Source organism: Lynx rufus, unplaced genomic scaffold (assembly GCF_022079265.1).
Source record: "Lynx rufus isolate CCGP_SWC_20201006 ecotype Redwood Valley unplaced genomic scaffold, mLynRuf1.p SCAF_11, whole genome shotgun sequence".
In the NCBI taxonomy this organism is placed as follows: Eukaryota; Metazoa; Chordata; class Mammalia; order Carnivora; family Felidae; genus Lynx; species Lynx rufus.
In genome coordinates this window covers 64077763-64091048 of record NW_025814825.1, presented here as the reverse complement: position 1 = coordinate 64091048, position 13286 = coordinate 64077763, and the positions used below count along the sequence as shown (strand labels likewise).

The 13286-nt window shown below is 48.0% G+C and overlaps 1 protein-coding gene across 2 annotated transcripts in view; it reads right to left on the bottom strand.

Moving 5' to 3' along the window:
* Positions 1-13286, bottom strand: part of DOCK1 (dedicator of cytokinesis 1) — a 525941-nt gene that overhangs the window by 31002 nt on the left and 481653 nt on the right. For both annotated transcript variants that reach the window (XM_047073604.1, XM_047073605.1), the window contains exons 39-44: positions 10393-10482; positions 9470-9574; positions 4842-4983; positions 4629-4707; positions 3066-3150; positions 6-92 (exon numbers count right to left, since the gene is read on the bottom strand). In XM_047073604.1, the coding sequence (XP_046929560.1) occupies positions 6-92; positions 3066-3150; positions 4629-4707; positions 4842-4983; positions 9470-9574; positions 10393-10482 (588 nt within the window). The remainder of the gene's footprint in view (positions 1-5; positions 93-3065; positions 3151-4628; positions 4708-4841; positions 4984-9469; positions 9575-10392; positions 10483-13286) is intronic.

Genomic DNA, 13286 nt, shown 5'->3' with positions numbered 1-13286 from the left:
CTTACCATGAAAACAGATTTGACCTCAAACCACCTTAGAATTCCAGGTAATTTGTACGCTGTTGTGTATATGGTCCTCTCGATCCACATGTTCTGCAAAGGGAACACACACACAGTATTTGTCAGGAGAAGGGTGTGGGCAGGGTGACAATTCTCTGTGAGGCAAAGTCCTCCGGGCAGGACAGCTCTTCCCAGGACGGGTCGCAAGTGGCCCTTCCACGTGCTCTGCGGGGCAGGTCTGCTCCGAGGTTAAGACCAAGGCTCCGCTTATCGGTCAGATGGTCACACGAGGCCCAGCAGTGTCCCCTGCTTTGTTGGCCAAGGGTGCCAGCCTCTCTGACATTTGGGCAAAGAAAACAGACCAGGAGAGTCAGGGAGAGTTCTGGACGTCAAAATGAGGGAAGCTCCCTCTGAGGAAATAGGTTTGTGGAAAGGCTCCAAGGACTTCTCCGTTAGCCGTACTTCGCGTTACACTCAAAGGCAGCAAGGCTTTAAGGAAAACCTTAGTCACTTTTTCTGATACGAATCAATCCGTATTTCAGGCTTACATTTTTCTCTTGCACAACCAATACCCATTTACATGAAAAACTAAGGCTATGGAAAAAAATCAGAGATGATGGCTTAAACAATTTCAGTATCGGTTGCTCCAGACTTCTTACTAAGCGTGACAAAACACGCGTATTGCCAGTAACTACCATTTTATAATCCATATTCTTCGTAGAATAGTACATTATGTACTGTGGGAAACTGCTTCAAGCCAGTGAACGTAACCGCACGCTGCGCAGAAGCCCGTGCAAGGGGTCTTACCCGCCCCCCGCCTTCTGCCGGCGTCCAGCTTGTGGCAACCTCGTCCCTACAATGGGCCATCGCTGGGCAGTGCGACGCTGTCAGCAGCGGTCCTGACATAAAGAGCTGGGACGGCGGAATGTCAGCAATTCCAGAGAGCCGGACTGGATCTCAGAGAGGCTTCTATCCCTGGCTTCTGAGGCTCCAGAGGGGAGAGGGAAGGGGCCCAGCCGAGGCCTCCCTCCTGTCTCCCCAGCTAAAGCTTCTTCTGGCCCCAGGAGGCGGCTCCCCCAGGTGCCTGTCCTAGAAAACAGCAGCCTGTGCCCTGAGAGCATCCGGACCACGCCTGCGGGGCGTCCCCAGGGGCCCACACAGCCTGGGTAGGGTCCCGGGGCTCCACCTCGGGCTTCCTGACCAACCAGCTCCGGCTAACTCCGGCGCTCTCTCTCCGCCTCCCTCCTCCTCTGCTGGCCCGTTGGTTCCCAGAGCTTCACCCCTTGCTGAGTGGCCACCCCGAGTGCCGGGCCAGGTGGGGACAGCCTTCCCGGTGCCCGGCCCCTGGAGCCAGGCCGCCCGCAGCAGGGCCGAGCCTGGCTTCTCATGGCTGCAAAAAGCCTCATGCGTATCTGGAAGCCTTAGGCTTTATCCGGCGTGTGAAAGACTAAATCCTGTGGCTTCTGAAAGCCTCCTCCAAGTGTGAGGGCCTAACAGGGCCATTAGGGGATTTCAGGGCCATTTAGAAGGAGCGCAGCCCCCGAGGCTTTAGTGCAGCCCCAAATGTCAGGAGTCTCGGTTATTCCGAGCTTTGCCCCAATTGGCTGCACACCCATCGGCAATTTGCTTGACCTCCTTGTGCCTCTTTCTTTACGGTATGAGAATACACATGACTGCTGGATATGAGAGGTGTGAGGGAAGTTCAAGAAACTGCCCATAAATCCCACAGTCGAGAGACGCTCTATAAACGATAGTGCTGTTGCCACAGGACCCTGACAGAGACCGCCAGAAAGCCACCGCCCTTGGCGCTGGTGTCTTGATTGGGCAGTGCCTCACTCGTCCCCTCCCTATCACAGGCCACGTCACAGTGACCAGTTACCAAGTAGGCCCGGGATGCCGGCATTAACCAAGAAGCACGGTCTTCGTTTGGAGAAATCGGCGTGCTACGTGGGAAAGACTAGAATTCACGGAATACAAACTCAAGCGGACACACAGGAAACGGCTCGGGGCAGGAAGGGCCCTCCAGCGCTGTGACTGGACACTGTCAGGCATTGCCCTGAGGACCGAAGAGTCCAGGAAACTTAGGGCTTCAAGGGGAGGCTGGGTAGAGGCAACTTTGCTGGAAGGGCTCCGAACTTCTCTCCGGGCCAGCAGCGGGGCGTAATTGACCTTTCGCCTTCTGTACCCCTCCTGACTGCAGGCAGGGGGACGTGGCTCCCAGCAGTGCCACCGGTCCCCCACCGAGGGTCCCCGTGGCCAATGCCTCCCTGTCTAGGGATTTCCAGAGGAGGCTTGCAGGGCAGAAGGAGGGAGAAATGTTAACGTTTAAAAAAACTGTGCTTTATCTCAAAGAATTGATTTATTCTTTGCAAATGGAATCCATTCAACCAGCTGTAGGCGCATGTTTTAAAAGGCTGCAAAAATCTGTGCTAACATTTCCGTGACTAATGCAGGGGACAGACATTTGGCAGCGTGTGATTGGTTGCCACAACTAGGGAGGTGCCACCAGCATCGATCAGGTAGAGGGTCAGGGATGCTGTGGCCCCGTCGCAGAGAATTACCCGGCCCACGACTCAGTGGTATCCGGGCGCACCTGTTACCTTGTGCTTCAGGGAAATTCAGGCGTTGGACAGCGAGCATCTGGGTCTCTGCCCTGCTCACCTCTGACTGCTTGTCATCTGCAAACAGCTGCATAAAGGGCTCGGCCCCTCCGTGTGCCTGTTTGTATCAGAGGCACCATGAGCAGGGTGTTCCCGGCCCCGGGGGCCCAGAAGAAGACAACTCAGAGAAGTCCAGGAGGGAAGCAAGTGTGCCCGGGGCGCAAGAAGTGGGACCACAGCACTTGCCCTTTCTGATAACTTGGAAGGCCTTGGCCACATCCTTCGTGAGATGTTCATCATTTCACTACATTTGAAGGGGTTAGGGTTTGGTTTTGGGATTTCTGCACCCAGGCCACAAAGACCTCTATCGCTGCACCGTGCTCGCCTTTGAGGCCCGTTCTCCACCGGCAGTTTCACAGGCGGCGGGATGAGTTCTTTGGGATTTTTTTTGGTTGTTGTTTCTTACCGCAAATTCATTGTCTGGGTTTTTCTCTCCCTTGCGGATCGGCCGAGAATATTCAAATCGCTGGACCTCGTTCACCCTGTAAAAACTGTATAGAGACAGATAGATCGTTAGACATTTAACCCCCAGCGCGGCTGATCTGCTTTCAGATGTGGGGTCTGGCCTGGCGACAGGTCACTGCATCCCTTAAAATACCCCCAACCTTGACCCGGAGCGATGGCTGTGGCTTTCTCTCCCCGCCAGGCTTGGAAGAGAGATGTTGGCGGGTAGAAAAATTACCCTGAGGTTTTGCCTCTTCCCTGTCCCTGGAAACCTTCCGGGGAGAAAAGATGCTGAGTAAGAGACGGGCACACACAGAGAAGAGGGGAAGCAAGGAGGGTGGAAACAGGCCTGAGCTCCCCGCTCTTGTGTTTCCTACTTCAACATCTTAATTCATAATTTATCACTTTCATATAGTGAATCAACAATTAGTTATTAATAAGTTATTAAAAAATTTTAAAGTATGTGTTTATTATTTTTAAAAAGGCCTTGCGTACCTTGGTTTCAGGTCTACAGAAGGCAGGGCCTACAAGCAGCGAGACATGCATGCATGGTACAGGCGTGTACCTTCTGTCCCTGGGGAGGGGGAGGCTTCCACACGTATACGAGAGCCCGACTTACTCGTCCCCTGCACTGAAAGGCAGGTGGCCTTCCCACATCACAGGGAAGCAGCTAAGCATAAGCTACCGTTCACTATTTGCTCCAGTGCCTCTTGCTGAGATAGACTGTGGCAAACCTCAAAATGTGTGCCTTGTGGAAGCAATCGTTCATCAATACAGAACCCTGGCTGCCTTTCCATTATGGCTAACAAGAGGTTAAAGAGAGGAGAGTGAATTTTGAGGAAGAACACAACCCACCAGACTTCAGGATACGAAAGAAACAGATTCGGAGCACTATCAGGCCATTGGAGAGGTTAATTTCTTAACCAGAACATGCATCACATAGAAAACAAAATTCTTAATATCAAAGAAACATCTAAAGCATCTAAAGTGTTTCTACAGCATTGCTAAGTCGGGTGCAGTTCAACGGAGAGGCAAACCTCAGATTTGGATAGCCGACTAGTGAGTCTAAAAATCTGCCTTATGATCCCATGTTATACAATCGTGGTGGTGCAGGGGTAAAGGGGTTCTGCACCCAAAAAAGGCAAATGTCCCAATCCCTTTTCCTGTCACACAGCGTGCAAACAGTCCGGCCCTCCCCACGCACGGGGACTCAGAGGTACTGGGTGTGGGGCTGGGTGGGTCACACGGAGACCAGAGTGCCCCCTCCGCCCTCCCAAGTTTTCCCGGCCTCCCCACATCAGGAAAGGAATAGTTCTGGTACCCTCCGGCAACACATTACTAACTTCTTCCCTCACTGTTTTGATGCTCAAAATAATTTGCTTCTCTTGCTCTTCAAAGTAAACAGAGCATCTGGAAAGCTCACCAAAGCCTAAAATCCATCCTTTCGAGGGGGAAATTCTTAGTAAGAGATCTGTGCACAGTCTTTCATCATCCGTATGTTGGGCAGGAGGAATGGGACGCTCACCTTACGATCTGCTCTGACACAGGCCGGTGAAATTTCGGGGGCAGGTCAAGTTTGGGCTTTACGGTGAAGCACTGAATGTCTAAGGGTGAAGAGGGTTAAGGATCACAAGGCAGCATGGACATCAGGCATGACAACGCCCCCAAGTACACCCAACCACCCAGGCCCACGGCGCTGAGATCGCATCCTGTCCCGCGGGGTTGTCTTAAAGGATACATTGGCCAGGCGAGTTTTTGATGTCGTCGCCTGGGGGAGATGTCGTCTTCATTTTCTCTGCGTTGGGGAACTGAGTTAAGAGGCGAGCTTCAAAATCTTCCCTGCGTTCGTACTCCTTCCCTCGGTAAATGAAAACTTTCCCCTGGAAACAGTGACATTCATTAAATAACACCACGGGGGAAGGTCAGGACAAGTTCACACACAAATGCACTGGTTTTCAAAATCTGCTTGAGAGTTTTCTTTAAAAAGCCATTGAATTGAAAAACAGCTTGTAATTACACTGGCCTTATTAATCAAGAACACGCAAACAGGAGCCACATAAGTTAATAGTGTTTACGAAGCACTGAACACATTACCAAAGTCGGCGGGTGGATTTCAGCCTTAACAGTGACAATCAACCAAAATAACCACCAAGAACCAAGTGAGCAATCAGGGCCCACCCTCTAGTGGGCATGAGGTGGCGAGAGAGGGTACAAGCACCAGGGCAAGGGCATCATGGTGTCCTAATTAAATAGCTCTCATCCTGCCGAGAGGAATTTAAGAGAGCGTGAGATTGAGGTGCGGCCTCAGAGCCTGAGCACGATGTTCCCAGCTGTCGCCTAGAGGACACAGCCAAGCGACCAGCAGAACCACAGGGAAAGGGGTCTAGAACAAAGTAGGGAGGTGTGAGGACCGCGGCCTCCCCAGTGGGGAGAGACCGGAGGCCGATGGGAGGACTGCCCTCACTGCCCCTTCAGTGCTGTACCAACGATTACCCAGTGATGAATGACAGGTTCAACATCAGAGTTCTCCTTCTAAAGACTGGCTTTTGGGGGCGTCCGGGTGGCTCAGTCAATTAAGCATCCGGCTTTAGCTCAGGTCATGAACTTGGGGTTCGTGAGTTTGAGCCCCGCGTCGGGCTCGGAGCTGACAGCTCAGAGCCTGGAGCCTGCTTTGGATTCTGTGACTCCCTCTCTCTCCCTCTCCCTCCTTCACTTGCACTATATCTCTCTCTGTCTCAAAAATAAATAAGGATTAAAAAAAAAACAAAACTGGCTACTGTCCATCTCAAATGACACGTTGTCACCTCCATAAATCCCAAGCTGGAGAGTCCATCTGGGGGTGGTGTTAGATGGCGGGGTGACCTCGGGGGTGGGTGCTAGGCCGGTGAGCCTTCTTCCTTACGCAGGCTGCCTTGTTGAGGCCATTTCTGTCCAGGTGTGACACATTCACTCAGTAAACATACCTCTAAGGAATTTTCAGATTCTAAGATGTAAAAGTTCTGTGAACCTTCACAGATCCAACAGTGTCTTCTGAGTGTCAACTGAGTCATAGAAAGGTGGCAATGGGCAGTGAGACACTACCATTGGCTCTGGGGCCTACACCCCCGGCCCCCCGACATCCTGCCTCACCCCTAGGGCTGTCCGACCCTAAAGGAAGATGGCAACAAGGAAAAGGCGCCAAGGGACCGAAGAAACAGGAGGCTGGGGGCCGATGCTTTTCCTCACAGGATCTGTCGGCTGAGGAAGAGGACCAGCCTGGGTGTCATGAGTCAGGTGCAGCCCTGGTATCCGTCCTGACCCTGGCTGGCCAGGTGCCAGAGCGGAGGAAAGGCAGAAAGCCCACAGAATAGCACCCCACGGAACATTCTTACGCTTACCTCCTAGAGACTGAGTTCGAAGTCAAAGTGAAATTTGTCTAATTAATGAATTTTCAAAAGATAAAGAGAGATCCTATGGTACTCAATTTCTTTCCTTCCCTAGTCCCGACTTATTCTGGGTCCCCATAAATCACTAAAGAAGGAACAGTTTAAGAATTGAATATTTTTTTCACTTTGTGCTTAGGTATGTCTTAAAGTACCCATTATAGAAGAAAAATGTTCTCTTTCTCTAAAAAAATAATGTCAAGCAGAAACCAAAGTAATATGTAGCCTTAATTAGAAATATAAATACACAGTGTGGGCATCTTTTAAAGCTATATAAAGCCAAACATTTCAGAAATTCAGGAAGATTTAATGTATTAACAGGCCACTACAAAACTCGCATGAATTTATTATGCTTTACACTAGAAGAAAGACATAATAATAAAATGTATATAAAGACTTTAATAGAAAAACACTAGTGAGTTATAGATGAAAGCACTACTAACATTTTCTAGAAATGTCAATTATTTTGCATTCTGAAGCAGTCCCTTCAAACATGAAAACAAGGGGGAAATGTATATATAGTCAAAGATATTTATTCCTTGGAAGAACCATAAATATTAACATGAAAGCAAACAAACAACCAAAAAAGGCAAACCCAGAAGCCAACGAGACTAATTCTTAAAGAAAAACAAAGCAAAAGGGACAGTTAGTTCCTCAGGGGCATTAAACAGCCAAACATTTTCCCTGAGTTTTTGTAACCGCTAATGTCATTGTCAGATTGACCCCTGCCAGGGGATCTGTGAAGCATAATAAATATACTGCCATAGTCCTGCAGAATTATTCAGGTGTGGTGGGGAAGTCAGTTCAATATTAATCATGCCCGTTAAACCCTTTATTCACACTTTGCATCTTGTCCTTTTGACAGGGGAGATGACCCAGTGCGGTCCCCGGAGCACACACATCGTGTGTGCCCTCCCAGCCCACTTGCACGCCAGGCATCCATTGGCTCAGGGACCGCAAAGTGCCCGCCCCGCCCACCGGCACGTCAGGAAGCCAGGGCAGAGCATAGTGAGTAGTGGGAAGTCACAGCACTGTCCACAGAGGGCCACACACACTGTAACACCTCAGCACAGCCATGATTTAGGCTCGATCTCTCTCTTAGAGACACATACATGGGGTCACACATACAGATCTATACACCTTAATGAAAGCCTTTAACAACGTCAACTCCAAGCCCATAATATTCTTCAGCTTGGTTTTTTATTTACATATAGTCAATTTCAGGGGCCCCTGGGTGGCTTAGTTGGTTAAGCGTCAGACTCTTGGAACTCGGCTCAGGTCATGATCTCATGGGTCACGGGATTGAGCCCCACGTCAGGCTCTGTGCTGACAGCACAAGGCCTGCTTGGGATTCTCTTTCTCTCTCTCTCTCTCTCTCTCTCTATCTTTCAGAATAAATAAACTTAAAAATAAAAATAAAATGTAGTTAACTTCAAAATCCTCCCTAATTTAGGGCTCATAACCAAATGTCCTTTATTCATTCTTTGGGAGGAAGATTTTCTCCAAAATCTGGGTCTCTGGTCAACTGCTGTCCCGGGCATGTGGTGCCACAGCTGCACGAGAAAAGCTGAGGTGTCAAGGAGAGAGGACACACCAGCAGGGACAGGGTAGGGACAGATGCCCCAGTCACCCCAGACCTTGAGTGAGTGGACAAATCAACAGGTCACATTCTGAAGCAGACCAGACCTGGGAGGCTCACTTGTTGATGTCATATCAACAATGACAGGTCCTCAGCAAGTAAGTCCTTCCTGCTGGTGGCGGCATGAAGGGACGTCAGGAACGTCTGTGCAGTCAGAACCACCAGGGTCAACGGAACACAGCTCCGGGACTAGGAAAATCTCCTTCCTGGATCTAACTGCCCCACACAGCTATGCTCTAGACAAGAGATCCCGCTTTCCCCAAACCAGAGGAATCACCTGTGGTCTCCCAGAATAAGAGAAAACCATGTGCCTTCAAAAACTGTCTTAAGAAATGACAGGAAATCATGGCCCACTGGTCAACGGCATCCAAGAGAAACTGTAAACAATTCTACTAGTAGGTCAAGCTGCATGTATTTACACAATTTCTCCTCTGGCCTCATGAGTGCTAAGAAATGGGCATTTGGCTGACGATCACAGTATTTCTTCAATCCCGTGTCGAACAGCACATGCCTATCTAAGGAATGGAAGGTGATTCAGAGTCCCCAGCAATGTGGCCGGAAAAATCCCCTTACAATTTCTCACATAATTAAAAATACACATGTTCACGGCAGTATGATTCACCATAGCCGAAACAACCCAAACGTCCATTGAAGGAAGAATGGATGAACAAAACTGTGGTATATCTATACAATGGAATACTCGGCCATAAAAAGAAGTGACATTCAGATCCATGCTCCGACATGGATAAACCTTGAAGACAGTATGTCAAGGGAAATAGGTCAGACGCGAAAGGGCAAAGAGTGTATGATTTCACTTTATGAGGTACCTAGAAAAGGCAAATTCATAGAGACAGGAAGTAGAACGGTGCTGCCAGGGGCTGAGAGGTGAGGGAACGTGGAGTCACTGTTGTCCTGGGTACAGAATTTCAGGATGGAAAGATGAAAAAGTTCCAGAGATGGATGATGGCACAACAATGTGAATGTGCTTAGTGCCACTGAACTGTACCCTTAAAATTGGTTAAGGTGGCAAATTTTATGTCACCTGTATTTTACCACAATTTAAAAAACACACCTAAATCTCTGAAGGAGAGTTCCGTTTAGGGAAGTTCAGATGGAAAGCTTATATGCAACCAAAGAAAATGTTATCAGCCCTTCTCGCTCACACCCTAAGCTAAGCAGAGCTATTAAGAGTACAGAGTCAGACTGCGACCCACGGATGCAAAGTCCAAATCGTTCCTCAGAATGGGAAGGGGCTCTCTGCCCAGGCAGCAATCTTGGCTTCGATTAAACAGAATCAAAATTTACCCGAAGGAATGTGGGGAATCCTTGTCCGTAGTAGCCAACAGCGAAATAGTCAGGCTTAGGTCTTATCACTTTGACGATGTTTTCATAAAACTGAGCCTGTTTTTTCTGAAAGGAAGAAAGAACATTTCAGGTTTGAATAGTGCATTTGAGCATTTGTTCTTCTAGAATCTTCCAGTGGGCTCTACAAGCTTTGGCAATTCCAGTTGGGTGGGAGGATGACGATGAGGGAGGTGCCACGAGCCTGGTGCATCTGGATACCTCGACGCACGGCTTGGACAGAATTTGTCCCTCACCCCCAGTGTTGAGCAGGGAATCTGCCCAAAAGAGCGAGACTCAGTAACCAGTATGATTTATCTGTGTTCTCAAAAACCAAAGAGGTGACACAGAAATGGTTTTCCTTCTGATTAAGTGGCTGGTCTTTAGTATTTTAAAAACTGGTATCAGTTAGATACTGGGCCACATTAAAGAGGAATTTCAAAGGGCAGAATTCTGGTCTAAATTAATGATAAATATTATATATACCATCATAAAGTAGATGTGCTGAATACAAACAGTGTCTGTAGCAGGAGAAAGGTCTGGGTTACTCTCCCTTCACCCACCTACCTTGTAGACGGGGTCAGTTTTAAACCAGCAGAGGTTCTCAGAGACTCTGGGGCCACCAAGAGCTCTGTACATGTGGGGTCAGCGGTTGTTTACAGCTTTAGTCTGGTTACCAAAGCTCAGTTGGGAATAAACGTGAGTGCTCGTGAGCCAGAATCAGTCAGCAAATACATCAAGACTCTCATCCTGGACAAAATGGAGGACCATGGCCAAGCCCACAGAAGGCCTGAGGGGAATCCCAACGTCAAAACGGGAAGGGAAATCCCAGAAAAACAAGTGTGGATTGCCTGTGTTTACTTCACTAGAAAGAAAAGAAGACCTACCAGCAATTCGCTGAGTTGTTCGTAATCAAACATCTCGTTTTCATACTGTTCAGCAAGTTCCTTACCCAGAGCAATGGCCTCCTCCCACATCTGCGAAGAAAAAGAAAGAGAAACTCAAACCTGAATCATGCAGTCAAGGAATGAAATAGTAATACAACTGTTCATAAGAAAACAATTTGGAAATACGCTTGCTGAATATGAAAACACTACGAGAATAATGTGGGAAAAATACAAATATTTTCTAGAGGCTCATGACCAGATGTCAGTTGACTAAACTTGTCCACTACTGGCTCATCAGTCACGCCTCTGCCCAGGGTCAAAGCAGTCTGCTGGCTGGTTCTGGCCTGCTCCATCTACTTCCCACCTCCAGGGACGGCCTCTGATGCCTCGGAGCGGCCGGTTAGCCGAGGGTAGGAACCACGGGGCTACGAGAGGCTACAGGGAGCCTGGTTTTGCGATTTTCCCAAATCATCCCATTGAATAAACACAACAGTGGACTGTCAGTAAGAACAGGATATCTTTCAATGCTAAATTAAAGCTTGCAACAAGCTGCTTTACGTGTGCAAATACTGTGAGGCTTTAAAGCCTGCCATCATTTTGCAAGGGGGAACTTTCTGTGGTAGTAGTTTGAAAGTAGGTTTCCAATCAAGTAACTGATTGATTAGAAGGCTGATAGACTTTGGCGTATGTGGAATAATTAATGGATACATATACTAAGACCTGAATTTCCCTTCTTTTTCTTGGGAAGAGTAAAGTGGTGGACTTGAGAAGAATATGTTACATATGGAGGAACCACCTCCTCCAGGAAGCCTTTCTGGACGCCAACTCTCCGTGTGCTCCCACGATGACCCAGGATCCTCTGACTTCCAACCTGGTGGTAATGTATTGAAATAGGAGTGCTTCTCCGTCATTCCTCCTTAGAGACCACAGGCCCCTTGAGGGCAGAACCGAGCATTATTAAAACCTCTGGACCACAGCTAAAGGCCTACTGAAGAATGTTTACTAGAAGAACTGAAGATTATTGATTTAGAATCGGGAAAGCACCACACCATTCCACATAACGTTTCCCCAGCCAGGAAACACCCACTTCTTGATGGCTACCATTCCCACAAGATGGTGGCCGCTAAAGTCAGGACAAGTGATTCTGAGCTTGCTGTCTGTCCAGCAAGTCCCTTGCCTCATTGGGTGGGTACTTCATCACACCCATTTTGCAGATAAGAAAGTTGGGGGTCAGACAGGTCAGTAACTTGCCCAAGGGCACAGAGAGGTGTACTTGGCCCAACCTGATCTTTTTCTAAAACTCTTGCTTTTCATGAATGTATTAGTTTGCGTTGCTATAATAAAATGCCATTGATGGGGTGCCTTAAACAACACACATTTATTTCTCACTGTTCTAGAAGCTTGGAAGTTCAGGATCAAGGTGCAGGCAGATTCAGTTCTTGGTGAGGGCCTTCCTCCTGACTTGTAGAACACCACTTTCTCACTATGTGCTCACAGAGCTTTGAGAGAGGGCTCTCTTCCCCCTCTCAGAAGAGCAGTGATTCCCATCATGGGGGCCACCCCTACGTATGACCCGATATAAACATAATTACCTCCCAAAGGCCTCATCTCCAAAGGCAATCACGCGGTGGTCCAAAGTAAGAATTCGGTGGGGGCAGGGAGGAAACACAAACATTCAGCCCATAACAATGACCATGTGCTAGCACTTCCGGCTTCTCTCGCTCCCTCCTGCTCGGATGGGTTTAAAAGGATACATCGGGGCACCTGGGGACCCCAGTAGGTGAAGCATCTGGCTCTCGATTTCACCTTAGGTCACGATCTTACAGTTCATGAGTCGAAATTCCATGTCAGGCTTTGTGCTAACAGCACAGAACCTGCGTGGGATTCTCTCTCCCTCGGTCTCTCTGCCCCTCCCCCACTGAGTGTGCGCACTCTCTCTCTCTCTCTCTCAACACAAATAAATACATACATACATACATAAATAAATAAACAAATAAATAAATAAATAAACAAACTTTATAGATAGATAGATAGATAGATAGATAGATAAAAACTAGACTAGTCATTAATTCCAGGTTCCCACTGAGAACACAAGTGACCAGCTCCCATACTGGGCACACCCTCATCCTTGAACACCCATCTGCCGGTTGGTCTTTGCTTCTTCTGAGTAGAATGACCCCATCGAGGGCCTTACTTATTACTGAACAGCCCAATAGACTTAAAATACTCTTTATAGCTACTACTTAAATAAACCATCTGCTATTTTTTTATGAGAAAAAAAGCTATTCTGGAATGAGAGTTATACTTTAACAATTTGAAAGACAAAAATAAAAATAAGCCCAGAGTAGAAAAAGATTTCTGAGATGGGACCAGCGCCCAGGAAAGAGAGAGAGTGGCCAAGATGCCCTTCCTGGGTCCACACACTGTTCCCTTCCCGGAGCTGCCACTGTCTCCATCCCACTGGCGCTTTCAGAGATGCCTTGCATTCTGGGATTATTTTAATCTCCTGTTCCAGATCCTCCCTGGGTCCTCTGCTGGGGCCCAAGCTCACATTTCTAGGAAGGGGAAACCTCTCTCGCACTTTCAATGTCTTTTTTAAGCTCCAGTAACCAATTCCTCCCTTAGAGTATTTCCATTTCAAAGAAAACTTTAACTTGTGATTCTTGGTCACAGGATTTTTCTTTAGTTTTCTGCAAACACACACTCTATGAGCTGCCTAGAATGTTAGGGCGCCTAATTCATTACTGAGTAAAAGCTTAATCTGTTTTTATCCTGACAGAGGAGATGCTTTAGATACATATCAAAAGTAATTGTTTTTAAAAGAAATGTAAGTCTTGAATAAATACCTCATCCGACTCACCCTTGAAGTGACACAGTTGTGTTTTCTATCAGAT